Source organism: Bos mutus, chromosome 13 (assembly GCF_027580195.1).
Source record: "Bos mutus isolate GX-2022 chromosome 13, NWIPB_WYAK_1.1, whole genome shotgun sequence".
Lineage (NCBI taxonomy): Eukaryota > Metazoa > Chordata > Mammalia > Artiodactyla > Bovidae > Bos > Bos mutus.
Genome location: NC_091629.1, coordinates 70,021,325 through 70,041,612, shown reverse-complemented (window position 1 = coordinate 70,041,612; position 20,288 = coordinate 70,021,325). Strand labels below are relative to the sequence as shown.

General features: G+C 38.8%; 2 protein-coding genes across 2 annotated transcripts in view; both read left to right on the top strand.

Annotated features, from left to right (window-relative positions):
- The window catches only part of LOC102284078 (metabotropic glycine receptor), a 131,530-nt gene extending 126,411 nt beyond the window's left edge, over window positions 1-5,119 (top strand). Inside the window, exon 7 of the mRNA XM_070382039.1 lies at window positions 4,953-5,119. Coding sequence (XP_070238140.1) covers window positions 4,953-5,119 — 167 coding nt within the window. The remainder of the gene's footprint in view (window positions 1-4,952) is intronic.
- A 3,970-nt stretch (window positions 5,120-9,089) lies between these two features.
- GPR158 (G protein-coupled receptor 158) lies at window positions 9,090-19,977 on the top strand. Its single transcript, XM_014483611.2, has 3 exons — window positions 9,090-9,191; window positions 14,699-14,845; window positions 15,585-19,977. The coding sequence occupies exons 1-3, from the start codon at window positions 9,120-9,122 to the stop codon at window positions 17,061-17,063; spliced, it is 1,698 nt and encodes a 565-aa protein (XP_014339097.2). The 5' UTR covers window positions 9,090-9,119; the 3' UTR covers window positions 17,064-19,977.
- Window positions 19,978-20,288: the final 311 nt, after the last annotated feature.

The window sequence follows — 20,288 nt, the reverse complement described above, 5'->3', positions numbered from 1 at the left end:
TGTCTGCAGCCAAACCCTGCAATGCTGGAATTTGAGCTGTTTTCAAGCATTATTTAGTTGTTTGACCTAATGATAACTTCTGTGCAGTCTACCATATTATTAGAATAAAATGGAGTAAGTTTACTTTGTAAAATTTGTAAATTTTCTAAGTGGATAGGATTTAGAGAAAAACAGAAGACGACATTAAAAGAAACACTTGGAAAAGGAAAGCTAAATGTTTCATTTATATATTTAGTTGTGACTCATTGGAAAAGACTCTGATGCTGGGAGGGATTGGGGGCAGGAGGAGAAGGGGACGACAGAGGATGAGATGGCTGGATGGCATCACTGACTCGATGGACATGAGTCTGGGTGAACTCCGGGAGTTGGTGATGGACAGGGAGGCCTGGCGTGCTGCAGTTCATGGGGTCACAAAGAGTCGGACACGACTGAGCAACTGATCTGATCTGATCTGATCTGTAAAAATAATTTTTAAATGTGCTAAGAAGCATAAGGGCTCCCCTGGTGGCTCAGAGGGTAAAGAATCCGTCTGCAGTGTGGAAGACCTGGGTTCAATCCAGGTTCAATCCTGGGTTCAAGGTTGGGGATATCTACTAGAGAAGAGCATGGCAACCCATTTCAATATTCTTGCCTGGAGAATCCCCATGGACAGAGGAACCTGGTGGGCTACAATCCTGGGGTCACAAAGAGTCAGACACAACTGAGTGAAGAAGCACACAAGAAGCATAAAACATTATTAATACAAAACGCCTTTGCAGCATGGCAAAGCAGAGGATCACAGCTTGAGAGTCGTTTGTACTTTGAGGTTGCTTTTCTCCAGCCCTTGTGGGTGTTCTAAGATCACCAACCTGGGACATCTTCAGTGTCAAAAAACTAATATTATTTCTCACTCCTTTGCTTGACCCAGGCCTTTGGAAAGATAACTTGAAATTACTTTCATTATGGTGTATTAATTTTTTAAAGGCTATGGTAGTTAACTTTTAAATGAAATGTTATTCCTTATAGATTAAAAATGGAATACCTCAGTTTTCTGAAAGCCCTATTTGAATCTTTAAATATAAATACAATTCCCTTTTTAAGTATATCCATGCCTCCCATCAATCGTTTGCCACCAGAAATTATTTTCTAAAGCAGAAGCACAACATATATTTCAACCCCCATGAAACAGCATTGCAAAATTTGGTAACATCTGCATATTTTCTTTACTGATTGCAGTGTTAGTCTGAAGTTAATTATATGAAACTGACTTTTTTTTCCTCAGCACAACTTTTATAAATCACATTTAGTTTAATTGGTACTTTGAATAATAAATTGTTTTTCTGCTGGGGCATATTGTTTGATATTGCTAATGAAATGATTTTAATGTTCAGCTTAGCTGTTTGGAGGACTCTTATTTTGTCTTATATTTTTAAATGTAATTCTCTATTGTAGCATACTAATTAACTTGATAACTACTTTCCTTTAAAAAAAAAGTGTTCAGTATAAAATTATATAAAAGCACTGCTATAAGTGGCCAGGAGATAATGTTTTCATAATTCAGCTTTATGTGGATCCTTCAACTACAGCACATTTTTGTGCTAGTGTTATTTAATAATATTTTGTATTCATCATTCTTGAGTGTCAATTACCACACACTTAGTGGCCCATCAATAAGTATCATTTGCCTTTATTAATCATAATGCCAGTATTATCTTTAAATTGTGTATATAGATGTTTGATGGGTCTAGACATCCATCAGTGTTAAGTGGAGTGGCAAGGTAACAGAAAGCCTGTATCTCTTAAATACATGAAACTGGTATCATTTATATTCATTCATTTCAACAAATATTTATTAAATCTTATTCATGTGTGATCAGTATCCTTGCTATCATCTTTGTGGGCAAAGGTAGAAAAAATAATTGAAAGACTTAGTTCTTATCCTGATAAATATCATCACAGTCAGGGCTCAAGACTCCATGAACAGTTTTCTCCCAGTTATATATTGTGTGGCAAATTATTCTCTACATTGTGTGGTATAGATAGTTAAAAACTATAAGAGATTAGAGGAAGGAAACTTCAGTGTAAGTTAGAATCATGGCTGGGGACCTAGGGATGGAGGTGGGACCTGAATTGAACATCGAAAGATTGGTTAATATTTGGAAGTGTGGATGAGAGGAGATTTTGTGTGTTAGTAATAGCATAAACAAAGACGCAGAAGCAAGAATCTTTGGAGTGTTCAGAGGACAGTGAGTCTTCCTGGGCCAGCTCAGAGTTCATGTTGGGGAACTCTGGGAGTTCATGTTGGTTGTATGACATGAGGTCATAGAGGGCCAATCTTATAAAATAATAGTGAACTGCTGAAGATTTCTAAATGAAGATACAAGCAGTTCCTCATAAGAGCTCACATGAGGGTCAGAGAATAGACAGGAAATCAAGGTCTAAGAACTACACGAGCACAAATGAATAAGGCCAAGCAATGGGGCAGCCAACAGGAAGCCCTTAGGGAGTAAGAAAGTCTTGAAACTTTCTGACAAGAAAGTTATCAGTCTTGAAACATGTCTGCCCTGGCAGGAACCCCTGTAGTCTTCCTTTGGGAACAGAAATTAATTCCAGGGTCCTAAGTAGGTATGAATGGATCTTCTAAGGGAAATATTAATATGAATCAGTGAACCCAAATGGAGATCTGGATCAAAGTGGAGTTTTAGAAAAATGAACTTGTCGCTGTTATAGAGAATGATTAATATAGGGTGAATCCAGGTTTAGATGGACAGTTGATAAATAAGGAGTAAACTTATAGGAACTTAAGCAACAATTGTAATTGTGGACATTGAGAGAAGTGATACATATGAAAAATAAGTCTAGGTAGAAAATGTATCAGTGAAAGGTGGCTCTGAGATTTCAAACCTGAGTGAAGAGGCAATAGTAATACCATGGACAGAAGTACAAGCCTTAGGGAAGAAAGCTTTCCATGAAGACCTTTTCCGAATCCAGTAAGCTTGGCTAGGAAGAACATTCACAGACATGGCCAGTGGCCAACATACAGAATAATCAAGACCTCCACTCTCATATCATGGAGATCTTTGAGTGAGGTTTATTTTCTCTTTGGCTTTTGACCATATCAGAGTTTTTGAGTAACTCTTGAAAGGTGTGTTTACTTAGGGCTTATTGTTTAAATACTGGTAGAAATATGCTGAAACTTTAGCAGGTAAAACACCTGGGCATATGGAACTGGAAATCAGTATTTCAGTATGCAAGTAGATTACCTCTAGGTAACGCATTTTGTGAAATGATTTTGCTAACCAGAACTTTCTTTTTGTTAATTGGGTATTATTGTCCCATGAGGTCACGTCACTAAGACAGAGAAAATGCATGATAACAGTTACTTGGTCAGAATAGGGTAAAGTAACAATGTTCAGTTTTAAAAAAATAGTCAAAAGAGGGACTTCCCTGATGGATCAGTGGTGAAGAGTCTTGCCCTTGCCTGGCAGTGCTAGAGACATGGGTTCAATCCCTGGTCTGGGAAGATCCCACATGCCGTGGAGCAGCTAAGCTCCTGAGCCACAGCTACTGAACCTGTGCTCTAGATCCCACGCATCACAACTACTGAAGCCCACACACCCTGGAGCCCGTGCTCCACAACTAGAGAAGCTACCAAATGAGAAGTCCATGCATCACAATGAAGAATAGCCCCTGCTCACCACAATTAGAGACAGTCTGAGCATAGCAACAAAGACCCAGCACAGCCAAAAAAAATGTTTTTAATTTCAGAAAGTCAAAGGAGATGTTTAACAAAAAGAACTAATTATTTAACATTTGCTTTTATTTATTTATCTGACATCATCCCTATCAGAAACTGTTAAGTGCTTTCTGTCCATTACTTGATTTCATTAGCAAATAGCCTGGAGAAGGCAATGGCACCCCACTCCAGTACTCTTGCCTGGAAAATCCATGGACAGAGGAGCCTGGTAGGCTACAGTCCATGGGGTCCCGAAGAGTCGGACAGAACTGAGCGACTTAACTTTCACTTTTCACTTTCATGCATTGGAGAAGGAAATGGCAACCCACTCCAGTGTTCTTGCCTGGAGAATCCCAGGGACGGGGAAGCCTGGTGGGCTGCCGTCCATTGGGTCGCACAGAGTCGGTCACAACTGAAGCGACTTAGCAGCAGCAGCAGCAGCGAATAGCCCCATGAAATATGTACTTTTATTATCCTCATTTTCCAGGGAAGGAAACTGTGACCAGAAGGTTAACTCGAGTCAGATAATGCAAAGTTAATTGGGGATCCAGCCAGAATTCCCCATCAGGTCTAGCATGATTCTGAAGCCCTATCCTTAACTGCCACACTATATTGTCTCTTCTGGCTTGAGCAAGCAAACAAGGTGATGGGGAATTTCACTAAAACTTTGGCATGTACTCACCAAAGATTAGATGTCTGTCAGGTGTGAAAACCATGAAGGTTCACTGATAAAATATGCCACTGCATGTTTAGCAACCAATTTTCTCACAGTTCGGGCAATGGAGGTCTTTGAACCAGACTCAGTGCATTAAGAACTTAAATATCTCAAAGCTGCATGTAAATACATTATAAGCCTTTTGCTACCTTGATGACTTTATTGTGATTCAGAGGCTCTGTGAACAGCTTAAACTTACGTTCGGGATGTAGAAAATTATTTTGCACATTTTAGGAAATAGCTATTGATTCTCAAAAAAAAAAAAATCTGAGATATCAAACACTGTTTAAAAAATGTTTAATTAAAAAAATAAAATATACCTATGAAAAATCCTCTATACACTGAATAAAAATTAAAAATAAACATGGCCTATGTATTCATATGTGAATGACATTTTTGTATGCATCTATTTCTGTGTGTTTCTATCATAGACACAAAATGCCTGCTAAAGTGCTTAAATTTTACTTCTTCCTTCACCTATAAAACTAACAGCGAATTGTGTGTTTTCTGTTCTTCTCACAGCTGAATTTTTATTCCTCCTGTGGGGTGTTTATCTCTGCTATGCAGTGCGGACGGTCCCTTCAGCATTTCATGAGCCGCGCTATATGGCCGTTGCAGTTCATAATGAGCTCATTATCTCTGCTATATTCCATACAATTAGGCAAGTGATCTGTAGAGTTGCAAAATAACTGTTTTATTTTTCTGATGTGTTGCAGTTTAATTTAAACAGCAAAACTGGGTAAGATACATAATGGAAAGATTTAGGAAGGATAGTGTTTTGTACATTGACTAATTTCTTTGTCACAGAAATGACAAATGAATAGTTGTTTTTTTTAACTCTGCTGCTCTTAGTTCCTTCTGATGAGCTGTTTATTGCCTTCATTTATTTGAAAGGGAATTCACTGTTATTGTATTATGTTAAACCACTTCTGGGGTTGTCATTGGGTATTGTTTATTGTATGTCATACTTTTTGTTCTGGAGCCATGAAGCAATGCATACATACATTATAAAATAGATACAGATAAATCATCTATGATTTCACTCGTGTTTATTATGTTAGTTTATACTTTCAAAATCCTAACACTCAGATAACTTACATATGTGAAATAGGTTGAATTCAAAAGCAAAATCCATTCCAAGTTGATGGTTGGATTTTTGTGTGCAGTTGGATTTTTTTCATCCTCACACTCTTTCTATGGTAAGAATATGTGGCCTAGCCCTCCGTTTCTTGTTATTCCATATGGTTCCATAGCCAAAGAGTACAAAGAAGAAAGAAAATGGCTTATGAAAAATGAAGAAAAATGAAAGATGCATGACTTATCTTTTGAGAATTTTCACCTGATTCATAATTGAAAATAAATCTCAGCAAGAAAATAAAAGGAATCCATTAGTTTGAAAAACAACAAAGAGATGCCATTCAATTACTTGATATACATTAAAAGTTAAGACACACTTTAAGTAATTAGAAATTTTGAGTATTAGTCTTGGCCCTCAGTGGAAAGATAGAGATTAATGAAAGGATGAAAAAGTGATGATCTGTGGAAGTTTTACAGGTTGTTTATCATCTCTCACTGTAGTCAGTAATCATAAAATGATGTCTTGCATTCAGTTGATATCTGAATGCACAGCCACACTTCAGAAAACACTGTTTTAACAGAGCTAAAGTGACAAGAAACATGTTAAATACTTGTTAAAAATAACTTTCCTATTTTGCTTAGACCTTTCCTACAGAGTCGCAAACAGCCCACCAGTTCGACCAGAAGAATCATAAAAACCATGAGCTTATATGTAGACACAAGCTCTATTCAAGGATAAGAAGCAATAACAATTGAAATCAGCTGGATCTGTCTTGGCAAATTTTTCCTGGAGTGAAATAATATTAAATAAGGCATCCAACATCAGCAAAAATATTTTATATCAGTAGGATATATATGTTCCTCTTATCTGCTTAAAATATGAAATTATGTATACATATATGTATGTATTTGTACATGCATATATATAAATTAAAAACTATTACTATAGATTATGTACAGATTTGCTATCTTTCTTACCAAACTATCAGACTGAACAAAAAGAACCTAAAATAACCTAAAAGGGTTAAGTCTAGAAGGATGAATAATGAGAAAGCATTTTGCTCAGTCAGTTCTAATTCTTTACTTATTTTTAGTACTGAGCATAAATCTAACTTTTGGGAAAGTGCAAAACTTTTAAAAAGTCTGCCTTTATTCTTAACCTCAATTTTCAAATATTTCTATGCACCTGACTTTTAGACCTGTTTAGTTGAAATACTATTTTTTAAAATGAATCTTTAATACTACTGCAAAATCCAGTTGTTCTTAAGATATTTCTAATCAGAAGTACAACCTAAAAAAAAGTCTGTCAGTAATTAAAAGCGGATTAAAGACAACTGATGTTAGTATATTTCAAAATTATTTTTTGGAAGAGTCACTGGTTTAATTCAAAACATACGTACCCATTCTTTTCTCTAGGTATTGTCAGGCTAGTTTCAACTTCTGTTGGCATTTGAGATAGGAATTCCCTGTACATAGGATGCTTTTAGACTGTAAATCCATCTCCTCTGATGTACCTGTCTACTCCAGGACTGGCTATGGCCCCAGAAGATTGGCATTATTTTCAGGGGTACATTTTATATTGCTTCAGTGCTTCAATACTCTTGTCTCAAAGACTGTAACTTTTTATTGAGTAAGATAATCCTATATTAGCTCTTAAAAAGAAATCTTACCTGACCTGGCACAGATGGGATTCCAAAGTATTCCATTCCTGAACACAGTGAATATTCAGTCATGTTCAAAGCAGGTATGAAGCTACCCTTCTCACAAAGGAATTCAGAAAGATGTTAATCCAGAGACTCTGTTTTAGTTGTCTGTGAAGGACCACAGTTGTTTTGCACTTCTGTCTAAGTCTGTGTTGCTTATGTCTCCAGACACAGGGAAAAGACTCTGTCTGCATTTTGATAACCCCTGAGCTTCCGTTTGACCTTGACTTTGGAGGAGTAGGGTGATGGGGGTAAAAATGAGGAAGAAATAGCCTTGATGGAAATTTTATCTTAGATGTTAATAATATGTATTTAGGAAATTTGTCTTGAATATGGTATAATGCAGAAATAAAATTAGTCTCCTCTATTTTTAGATTCATATATGTTTATTTCAGGCTTCCCAGGTTGTGCTAGTGGTAAAGAAAGTAGTGTGTTAGTCCTTCAGTCCTGTCCAACTCTCTGTGACCGCATGCACTGTAGCCCGCCAGGCTCCTCTCTGCATAGGATTTCCCAGGCAAGAATACGGGTGGATTGGCATTTTCTTCTCCAGGGGGTCTTCCGATCCCAGGGTAAAGAACCCGCCTGCAATGCAGGAGACCCGAGTTCAGTCCCTGGGTCAGGAAGATCCCCTGGAATAGGAAGTGGCAACCCACTCTTGTATTCTTGTCTGGAGAATCTCATGGACAGAGGACAGAGGAGCCTGGCAGGCTACAGTCCATAACACTGCAAAGAGTCAGACATGGCTGAAGTGACTTAGCACACATGCACACATGTTTATTTCACGATTAAGCATTCTTTTAGGATTTAGCTTTTCAAATTTGATGATGTATATCATTGAAACAAAATGCTAATTCTCTAATTCCAAAATCTCATAGTTAGCTTTCATGAATAAACAATAGATGGGAAACATTAAAAGAATATGAGTGCAAAATGACCTTAATAAAAGCAATACCTGGTTTTTGCTTAAAGATGAATCCTTAAAACATGAGTTTTAGTTTGTACATGTACCTACTGATTTGTCAAAATATTCCAAAATTGCAAAGACAGATATCAATAATGAATTTTTCCTACACCTTACTTGCAGGGCTGTCCTGGAAAAGAGCATTATAAATTCCTCTATAAGATTTTAAATATGACATTTTAAAATATTTTAAAATAATTTGATGCTCTATAAAAACTAAAATTTGTATTTTAAAAGATGTGCTTTATACATCCACTGTATTTCAGTGTTTAAAAATAGTTTAAAAACGATGTACTTTAATACCCATTAGTACATTCATTTTTCCCATTACATTGTTTACCGTATCAGTCTCTGGGGTCATTCACCAAGACACATATTTACCCATTTTTTCCTTAGTTCTGATTAATGTTTTTAAATGAAAACTGTTATGATCAAGAGTTATTTGACTGTGCCTTATAATCTAAATTTCCCTGAAACAATAAATTTTTACCCTACTCTTCTTTTGAAGAATTCACATGTGTTCACTGCTTATGCTTTGCACATTCAACTTACCTACAAAATAATCAAGAAAATGTTTAGCACATTATATAAGTATATGCTATCTTTCTTACTGTTGATAATTTAAGGAAATAAAGAGTTTGTGTCTTATGCATCTAGTTAGGGTTCCTTAGACCCTTATTCTTCTGTGATGAAAATACTGGGTTGACCAAAAAGTTCATTTGCATTTTAGTTTTTCCATAAGATCTTACAGAAAAACCTGAAGGAACTTTTTGACCAATGCAATATATGTTGTAGAAATAGCAGTATGATTTCTGACTTCCTTGCATTTACTGATACATTGAGGAAAAGCAAGTATCCTAGTGTTTTAAGTAGAAATCTTGTTGGGTTGCTAATATGGTGAATTCTCATTTCAGATTTGTTCTTGCCTCAAGACTTCAGTCTGATTGGATGTTGATGCTGTATTTTGCACATACTCATTTGACTGTGACAGTCACCATTGGGTTGCTTTTGATTCCAAAGGTATTTCTCCAACATTCCTTTTCTCTTGCAAGACAGTTATTTTAAATGATAATGAAATTGGTTCTTCTTTGAAAAATATCTGGCAATATAGGCAAAGGGTGGTGTAAAGATTTGTGTAACACGCTACCGTATTTTTAAAACTCAGGAAACTATTAATAGGCATCTCTTTTCTTTGGAGATTCATTAAACATCGCACATAATATTTAACTACCTTAGTCTGTACAAAACCGTCATCATCCAATTCAGTCCTTTTCCAAACATTCTGCTATCGATTTATGTTTTAATTATTAGGGGTGCAAGGTGGCCTTTCATTGTACCTGTAACCTCAATATCATTTTTAAACAGAATTATCTTTTTCTACGAAACTCTTATTTGGATTCATATTCAAGAAAGTTGTGTTTTAATCATTCAGAGAATTTTTATGTAAATAGAAATAATTATAACGTTGTATAAAAAGGATCTTCCTTAACACTGAGAGATTCTGACAAAGACTTTCTAGGCAGCATTCTGAAGTGGAGGAAAGTGGGCCAGGACTCAGAATACAGGGATTCTGAACTCATGCCGACCCAAAGCTGACTCTGTAACATAGCGTCAACCAAGACTTTTCATCTCTCTGAGTTTCAGTTTCCTCATCTATGACATGATAGCAATAAGTCTGCTTGGAATAAAAATGATATCAGACCTTGGAGTAAAACATACATATTATCATCATTTTCCTTCTTTACATGTAGAAAAACAAAATATTACAATATTATATAGCTTTATCAGTGTCCTATAATATCAGTTCATTTCAGTTCAGTAGCTCAGTCGTGTCCGACTCTTTGCGACCCCATGAATCGCAGCACGCCAGGCCTCCCTGTCCATCACCAACTCCCGGAGTTTATGCAAACTCCTGTCTCTTGAATCGGTGGTGCCTTCCAGCCATCTCATCCTCTGTCATCCCCTTCTCCTCCTGCCCCCAATCCCTCCCAGCATCAGGGTCTTTTCCAATGAGTCAACTCTTCACCTGAGGTGGCCAAAGTATTGAGGTTTCAGCTTTAACATCATTCCTTCCAAAGAACACCCAGGGCTGATCTCCTTTAGAATGGACTGGTTGGATCTCCTTGTAGTCCAAGGGACTCTCAAGAGTCTTCTCCAACACCACAGTTCAAAAGCATCAATTCTTCGGCACTCAGCTTTCTTCACAGTCCAACTCTCACATCCATACATGACCACAGGAAAAACCATAGCCTTGACTAGATGGACCTTTGTTGGCAAAGTAATGTCTCTGCTTTTGAATATGCTACCTAGGTTGGTCATAACTTTCCTTCCAAGGAGTAAGCGTCTTTTAATTTCATGGCTGCAGTCACCATCTGCAGTGATTTTGGAGCCCAGAAAAATAAAGTCTGACACTGTTTCCACTGTTTCCTCATCTATTTCCCATGAAGTGATGGGACCGGATGCCATGATCTTCGTTTTCTGAGTGTTGAGCTTTAAGCCAACTTTTTCACTCTCCACGTTCACTTTCATCAAGAGGCTTTTGAGTTCCTCTTCACTTTCTGCCATAAGGATGGTATCATTTGCATATCTGAGATTATTGGTATTTCTCCCGGCAATCTTGATTCCAGCTTGTGTTTCTTCCAGTCCAGCGTTTCTCATGATGTACTCTGCATAGAAGTTAAATAAGCAGGGTGACAATATACAGCCTTGACGTACTCCTTTTCCTCTTTGGAACCAGTCTGTTGTTCTATGTCCAGTTCTGACTGTTGCTTCCTGACCTGCATACAGGTTTCTCAAGAGGCCAGTCAGGAGGTCTGGTATTCCCATCTCTTTCAGAATTTTCCACAGTTTCTTGTGATCCACACAGTCAAAGGCTTTGGCATAGTCAAGAAAGCAGAAATAGATGTTTTTCTGGAACTCTCTTGCTTTTTCGATGGTCCAGCACATGTTGGCAATTTGGTCTCTGGTTCCTCTGCCTTTTCTAAAACCAGCTTGAACATCAAGAAGTTCACGGTTCACATATTGCTGAAGCCTGGCTTGGAGAATTTTGAGCATTACTTTACTAGCATGTGAGATGAGTGGAATTGTGTGGTACTTTGAGCATTCTTTGGCATTGCCTTTCTTTGGGATTGGAATGAAAACTGACCTTTTCCAGTCCTGTGGCCACTGCTGAGTTTTCCAAATTTGCTGGCATATTAAGTGCAGCACTTTCACAGCATCATCTTCCAGGATTTGAAATAGCTCAACTGGAATTCCATCACCTCCACTAGCTTTGTTCATAGTGATGCTTTCTAAGGCCCACTTGACTTCACATTCCAGGATGTCTGGCTCTAGGTGAGTGATCACACCATCGTGGTTATCTGGGTCATGAAGATCTTTTTTGTACAGTTCTTCTGTGTATTCTTGCCACCTCTTCTTAATATCTTCTGCTTCTGTTAGGTCCATACCATTTCTGTCCTTTATCGAGCCCATCTTTGCATGAAATATTCCCTTGGTATCTCTAATTTTCTTGAAGAGATCTCTAGTCTTTCCCATTCTATTGTTTCCCTCTATTTCTTTGCATTGATCGCTGAGGAAGGCTTTCTTATGTCTCCTTGCTATTCTTTGGAACTCTGCATTCAGATGCTTATGTCTTTCCTTTTCTCCTTTGCTTTTCGCTTCTCCTCTTTTCACAGCTATTGGTAAGGCCTCTTCAGACAGCCATTTTGCTTTTTTGCATTTCTTTTCCATGGGTATGGTCTTGATCCCTGTCTCCTGTACAATGTCATGAACTTTCATCCACAGTTCATCAGGCACTCTGTCTTATCAGATCTAGTCCCTTAAATCTATTTCTCACTTCCACTGTATAATCATAAGGGATTTGATTTAGGTCATACCTGAATGGTCTAGTGGTTTTCCCTACTTTCTTCTATTAGGAGTTCATGATCTGAGCCACAGTCAGCTCCCGGTCTTGTTTTTGACATTAGCCAAAATCAGAATTGTGATTTCTTTCTCTACCTCAGCTCTCACAATTAACCAAAACACTGAAATGCAACCTGATTGAAAAGGCCAAACAATTTTAAACAGAGAGGCATGCCTAATTTCTTCCTTACTTGAATGACACCAAATAGTCATAATTTTTGTGGATTAGTCTGTTAACTTCAGCTTATCCTAATCATTTTTATACTTTGTATAATATGATTATATTTTTATTAGATGAATGTATACTCAGACTATTTATTGATTGATTCAATAAATTTTTGTTGAGCTCCAGAAAGAATTGAAAGAACATGTTCATATAGAAATTTGTTTATGCTGTCTCTTACCTTGATTGTAGTGAGGCATCATGGGTGTTTGCATATGTCCAGACTCATCAAATTGTAGACATTTAATATGTGCAGTTCTCTGCATATGAATTATATCTCAATAAAGCTGGTTTAAATTTTTTTCTTTAATTTTTACATGAATGTTCATAGCAGCATTATCCACAGTAGCCCAAAAGTGGAAAGAACCCAAATGTCCATCAACTGATAATGTGCAAACAAAATGTCAAATACTCACACAATGAAATATTATTTATCAGTTAAAAGAAATAAAGCGCTGATACATGCTACAATTTGTACAAACCTTTAAAACATTATGCCAAGTGAAGGAAGCCAGATAAAAGAGGCCACATGTTATATGATTCCATTTATGTGAAATGAAATATACAGCTCTAAAGAGACAGAAAGTAGAGGAGTAGTGCCATGGGCTGGAGAAAAGAGGGGCTTGGAGTGACTGCTTAATTGGTTTAAAAAGATTTCTTTTGGGGGTGATGAAAACATTCTGGAATTAGATGGTGGTGATGATTGTACAACCTCAAGAATATACTAAAAAATACAGGTTTGTATAGTTTAAAATTGAGAATGTTATGATATATGCGTTATATCTCAATAAATAAGTAATTTAAAACAGTATTGAGGAGCTTTGTTCAATATCCTAGAATAAGAGTAATGAACAGACCTAAGTCTGTGCTCTCATGGTACTTGTATTCTGGAGGAGGAGAGAAGGAAATGGAAAAGACATACAAAATAAATGTTTAAAATAGTATTTTAGATAGAGATACACGTTAAGGAAAAATCAGAAAGCAGGAAATGGACAGTACCTGACAAATTACTGTTTTTTAAGCTCATGATAATCTCTACTAAGACTTTGCTTGAGAAAAGTAATTCCACTCTTATAAGTAATCTCCAGCTGGTTTAACTAATAGCGTGTGAGATTTTGGAGGGCTGGGGTCTATTTTCTTCATCTTTGTGGCCTCAAGTTTATGACACATGTGGTTCCCACAAACATACATAGAAGAATGAGTGGAAAAGTTCATCAGTTTCTGTGGTTTCTCAGCCAGTCCCACATACAAAATAGTCATTATTACTTAAAGAATTGCCATTTTACCTATTATCTCCAATTTATGTTCACCTGCCTAGCTGAATATTTGAACAACAGCTGACATTAAAACATCTCTGTGTTTCTGTGTCAAAGGGTGGTCTATCCATTTTTTTAAAGGAATATTTCACCTGATGGCCAGCTGAGAAAAAAGAACCCATGTCCAATTTTCACAGGACAGTCACTTGGTTTATTCATTGTGTAAAGTGTGGCTGGATGCTTTAGATTCTCTCTGTTTCCATCATTTACCCGATTCCCTCTTTCTTACTTCTGCACTTGAAGAAGAATAGAGACAGCAAGACTACATGAAACTGAAAAATGTCCAAAGACTCCATGAAGATAGTTAAAATATACCAAAAGGTGATGAAGGAGGAACTTGAGAATACTGATGAGCTAGAGGGGAAAAAAAAATCTGTTATTTCAGTGATTCTTTGCACTTTTAAACTTAGATACCATCCAGCCCAAGCCAGGTAAGCTAAAAGGATCACCATGCTCACCAGAGGTTCCATGGCCCACTTAAGACCTCACTGACAACACAGTCAGGGCTGGAATCCAGAGCCCCTGTCCCCTCGTTTTGAAAGTAGTTTGTTTGAAACTCTGTGTGATGGACTGAAAGTCACTGTCCTGTGATCATTCCAGTCTCCGCCCATAGATGAAATACAGCCCCCTCTGTGTGAAGTGAGATGACACCAGATAGACCCCACTGCTGGAAAAAAAATATTTCTGCTCAGTCACCAGTAGGTCCAGATCACTGCTTTGAGAGTACAGTGAACTCAGAGTACCCTCAGAGAACCTTTCTTTGGGTTCTTCTGCTTATTTTCATTTTTAAAATGCAAATACCATTGAAGAGAAATAATGTGAGTTAACCCTGGGAACCTGAAAAAAATACAAGAACAAAAATAGAAGTCAAAGAGTGAACCAAGTATTATTAATACCTCATTCTAAGAACTCTATTGTGTAACAAGGACAACAGAACAAAATATGGCAGCAAATCTTTCGTAAAGAGTTCAGTGAATGAATTCATCTTAGCTGAGGAAATGAGGTAACATTAGAACTTTTAGAAAAATTATTATGCCATGTCCTCCAGTGGATTAATGTCTACAGCTCATATTGAATCTCTGTTGCAGTTTTCACATTCAAGCAATAACCCACGAGATGACATTGCAACGGAAGCATATGAAGATGAGCTAGACATGGGCCGATCTGGATCCTACCTGAACAGCAGTATCAATTCAGCCTGGAGTGAGCACAGCTTGGATCCAGAAGACATTCGGGTAACACCAGCATTTCTACTTTTCTATTTTAGATTAGGCCCATTTGTACATCATACGTGTGTGGGCAGGTGTTCATGTGTTCTTTGTGTTATAGAACTTGTGTGATTATGTAAGGACTGAAGGCATCACATGCAGAGTTTATCCAGTTCTGAAACATAGAATCACAGTATAAGTTAGACCACACAGGCCAGTCTTGATCATCTTAACTGACTTAAGCCGCCATGATGATAAACTGGTTATATGTCCCATGATAATGGTTTATGAGATCTTGCTGATGGGAAGGTAAATAGACCTGTGAGCAGAGACTGTGGATTATTTAAAATAATCTGTGACAATATGTCAGCATTTTGAGGAAGAAGATGCTTTTAGTATCTGATGGTCAGTTGTACAGTAAAAACCTAATCTAACATTAGATGTAATTTTATCAAAAATAAAATTTTTGATGCTTCCAGTTTTATCAGTAGATAATAGGCTGTGTTTTGTCATGGTCCAGGCTCAGCATGGTCCATGCAGTTCACAAGTTCAAAATGCCCATTCCATGAAGCAAGTGCAGAATGCATGAGTTCAGGTCCTAAAGTTCAGACACTCTGTGAAACAAGATACAGAAGAGTCAGGAGAAAGTTGAGGAGCAGAAATGTTAGGAAGAGCTCCTTGTACGGACTTCACATTACACTAGGGGTTATTAGCTGGCTGAAATGCTACATCCCCCATCACTTTGAATCTGCTCTTATTCTGGCAGGATGAGCTGAAGAAACTCTACGCCCAGTTGGAAATCTATAAGAGGAAGAAGATGATCACAAATAATCCCCACCTTCAGAAAAAGCGGTGCTCCAAGAAGGGCTTAGGCCGTTCCATCATGAGGCGAATCACCGAGATCCCAGAGACGGTCAGCCGGCAGTGCTCCAAGGAGGACAAGGATGGTGGGGAGCACGGCTCGGCTAAGGGGTCCAGCGCGGGCAGGAAGAACCCCCAGGAGACTGCGGGTGGCTCTGGGAAGCCCAAGGAGGAGTCCCTGCGGAACCGGGTCTTCTCGCTCAAGAAATCGCACAGCACCTATGAGCATGTGCGGGAGCAACCAGGCGGCCCCGGCAGCCCGCCCGCCCAGAGCCGGGAGGAGGAGGAGGCTACAGACAACTCTGTGCTGGGGTCTCCGGTGGGAGCGGACCGACCCCGACCCCTGCAAGAGGACAGCCAGGCCGTGTCCACTGAGTCCGTGCCTCTAGTGTGTAAGTCGGCCAGCGCCCACAACCTCAGCTCGGAGAAGAAGCCCGGGCCCACCCGCACGTCAGTATTACAGAAGTCGCTCAGCGTCATTGCCAGTGCCAAGGAGAAAACGCTTGGACTGGCCGGGAAAACCCAGGCAGCCTGCGTGGAGGAGCGGGCCAAAGCCCAGAAATCTCTGCCCAGAGAGAGAGAGACAAATAGAAAATACTCCAATTCAGATAACGCAGAGACTCAAGACTCTGCCCCCCCAAACTCCAGTCATTCTGAGGAGCCAAGAAAACCCCAGAAATTGGGGATTATGAAGCAACAAAGGGCCAACCCCACCACTGCCAATTCAGACCTGAGCCCAGGCGCCACCCACATGAAGGACAACTTTGACATTGGGGAAGTGTGCCCCTGGGAGATCTATGACCTAGCCCCTGGGCCTGGGCCTTTGGAATCAAAAGTTCAAAAGCATGTATCGATTGCAGCTTCTGAAATGGAGAGAAACCCAACTTTTTCCTTAAAGGAGAAATCTCATCCCAAGCCTAAGGCGGCTGACCTGTGTCAGCAGTCCAATCCGAAGAGCGTAGACAAGGCCGAGGTGTGTCCCTGGGAGAGCCAAGGTCAGTCCCTCTTTGAAGAGGAGAAGTATTTGATGTCCAAGACTCAGGTTCCCCTGGGAAGAGCTCAAGGGGAGAACAGTGGCCAGCATTGTGCAACCGGTGTGTGTGCTGGGCAGTGTGAAGAACTGCCTCCCAAAGCTGTAGCATCAAAAGTGGAGAATGAAAACCTCAACCAACTAGGAGAGCAGGAGAAAAAGACATCTTCCTCTGAGCGAAACGTGCCTGACTCCCATAACTCAAGTAATAACTTTCAGCCACCTTTAATGTCACGAGCTGAGGTGTGTCCCTGGGAGTTTGAGACCCCAGATAAACCAAATGCTGAAAGAAGTGTAGCTTTCCCTGCCTCTTCTGCTTTAAGTGCAAATAAGATAGCAGGGCCTCGAAAGTAAGAGATCTGGGGTCCTTTTAAAGTGTAGCATCCCCAGAAAGAAAAGGAGAAGGAAGAAATGCTGAATTTGATATAAGATAGAAGATACAAGGATCAGAACTACCCATGGAGTATTGGTCAGTCGGGGGAAATGGGAAAGACAGGGATGGAAGAGGGTGTAGGGAGACTGGCTTCAGTGAAGAAGTTAGACTGGCCAGGAAGGTCTTTCCCCAGGGCACGCTGGGAAAATCCTTATACTTTAGCGTGTTCGGGGGAAGTAGACCTCAGTGTCTGCCCCTGATCAATACGTATCCTTGGGACTTGGAAGATCCCAAGCAAGGCAAACCAGAAGACACAGAAGAGGTACAAGATTTTCAAAGAAGAAGAAGTATCAATGTCTATGCCCCAAATTCTAAGTAGCTGACTAAAAAGAACTTACTTTACCTATTTAACCTTGATAGCACTGCTAACTTAATGCATCCAAAAATCCCTTTTATATTAATGATGGCTCTCATTTTCTTATCAATGTCTGTTTCAGTACCTTGTTGTGTCTCATATTCAAGCATTCCAGATTGTATAATTTTTGCAAATAACTTTGATATTATGTGACACAACACATTTATGCAATCAGCCGCTACTCAATTGTTATTGCAACTTACAGAAATACCCGCTATCTATCAACTTTAGTTGATTCTTGAAGTACAGTAAGCTTTCTTTGGCTTGGGAAGCCATAATTGTCATGATAAAAAACCTTTTAGTTTGGGCTGTGATTTATATATTGTGAATTTGGATTTGACTCTATGATTTCACATCATGGTTTGTTATACTGTCTTCATCAGGGTCTTTTTTTAAATACAAGTTGAGTGAGTTGTTTTGCACTTTTCCTGTGAGGACGCAGAAGCTTTATTAATATTGGAGATCAAGTGGTCCTTCTTAGTCACACGTCTCAATAAGTTAAGGACAACTTATCTATTGTTTGTTCAAAGTCAGAGATAGATAATGCCTTCATTCCAATTAATTGTCCCTCTTAACAGTATTTCATACTTAGCAGCATTTTGTAAGGAAGGAAAAAGCTAAGAGAGAGAAAAATATACTGTGCATTATTATTACCAATGGAAAGGGAAGCCTCTAGGAATGACAAGAGAATTCCTGGACTGCAGAGCCAGGGAATTTGCCTTGAAAACAAAGAAAGAAAGGGAGCTCCCGTTAGCACTTTCAAGGGATTATATTTTTAAAGAGAGAAAATTATTATAGCATCAAGATCATAATATGGATATATTTTTATTATGCATACTAAATATATAATATTTTAAATTACCTTAAACTACTTATTCTCATAAAACTCTTATTCATTACTTCAGGCAGGGGTAGAACTTGCTGGCTTGAATCCCAAAGAAGTTTATAACCAGAGCTACTCAAAGCCTATGAGGCAGTGTAGGTTCTTCATTCTTCCAAGCCCTGGAAAACTTCCAAGTCCTGCAAATGTCCTAGGTGAGCTACCAGGCTCAACATTTCATATGTCAGGTTTATTTGCAAGGTGAAACAGCCCCCACCCCCTAAAGCGTACTTTATAAAATGCATTGCATTCCACACTGATCACGTGGCATGGAAATCCAAAGCTGCTGATTTAGCCCTACTGGTGTGATCATGCAAAGAGGTTCTATCACAAAGCTCAGTCTCATTTTCTTTTAAGATGAATCACTTGAAAATAGAATCCTGACTTCCTTTCTCTCACACTAAACACCAAAGTACCATGGCTTGTTCGGCTAGGACATTCACAGCCTAAGTAACTGTTTTTTTCATTTTTCTGAGCAGCAAGGAGAAACATGCTAGGGGGATAGAAGATGAGAAAAGGGAATCCAAAAGTGGATACAGGGCTGTTCTTAGGAGTACTACACTCAGTGGAAGAAGAAAACCAGAAATTCTTATTCACCATCAGAATTTTCTCAGTTGATTTGTCTTCAGGGTTAACAGGCATTTCCCCATTTTGCAAAGCTGTGCATAGATCTTCCTCACCCATTTGCTTGCTTCGTGCATTACTCAGGATGGTGGGGTAGGTTTGAAGAGATATAGAAATTCTATTTGTTCGTGCTTTCTTCATGCATTTCCTTCTCCCCTCCCTTTTCAATCAAAGCCTATCTACTGGGTGACCTTGGAATATGACTTCAAGGTACCAAGTTGTGAATTTGGTTCGGAGCATCCAGACCCACCTACTTTTTTCATTTATGTCCAAGATCTGTTAGCACTTTATTGACTTTTTCAGAAATAAGCAGTCAGGCATCAGTGACTTTTCATTGCACTTCAGGATGACCCTGCTAGAGATGTGGCCTAAAGAAGACTTGCCAGGTTCTACCTTAGTACAGCCCATAGATTCTCCTCCACCAGCATCAATCAACGAGAGCACCTGGGGCATTCCCCTAGCCTTTCATTGCTATCACTTATGACCAAGAGAAGCTTAAACCTGCAACCCTTAAGGTTATTTTCCCAGACTGATAACAGTAAGCAAGTGAAGAAACTCTATGAAGTTCACAAACATTTGCTAGGTTGTCCTTCTCAGTGCATGTTCAGGCTGCATCCTGTCCTTGTTTTTAAGCCAGGGTTTATAAATAAGTAGATTTATAACAATCTTAATAGAACTGTATATTTTATGCAAGAGTTCAACGCTTTACGACTTGAATTATAACCCAGCCCATTGTAAACTTTGGTGGCCATATGGATTTGACACTTGACAGTTCTCTTGTATTTGCTTCCTAGGTTTCTGCATGCAAGTGATGACAGGTAGGACTGAAAAAACACTGCCTTTTGACTTCTAGCATTTAGCAACCCAGAGTTGTAGAGTCAATAAAGCTGTCAGTCTCTTCACTTAATCTGTGGTTCTTCTGAAACTATTATCTGAAACCTGCAGCATCTCATCATAAAATATTTGGTAAATTTATGTTGTGATGTGTTACAGCATGTAAATACTTATAACTTCTCTGCAATAAAACATATTTATATGAAAGCAATTTGGGATGATTTGTGTGTTCATCTATCAAAAGTCGAATGTATTTCACCTCACTGACTTTAGGAGGAATTTTGTATATCTTGGGCTTTGGTACACTTATGCACACATATCCCCACCTTACCTACCTGTAGGAATATGTGATTAGCCAAATGTGGCCTCAGACCTGTGGGTAATCATCTGGAGCCAATTATACCTGTTAGGACTAATGGTTTTGATTTAAGAACACTCTTGCCAAATGGAAAC

What these genes read in the sequence shown, in the direction of transcription:
- GPR158 (XM_014483611.2), top strand. Translation starts at nt 9,120, where the DNA reads ATGTTGATGCTGTATTTTGCACATACTCATTTGACTGTGACAGTCACC. An exon ending in GGTTGCTTTTGATTCCAAAG is followed by an intron (nt 9,192 to 14,698) that starts GTATTTCTCCAA and finishes TCTCTGTTGCAG; the next exon opens with TTTTCACATTCAAGCAATAA. An exon ending in TGGATCCAGAAGACATTCGG is followed by an intron (nt 14,846 to 15,584) that starts GTAACACCAGCA and finishes TTATTCTGGCAG; the next exon opens with GATGAGCTGAAGAAACTCTA.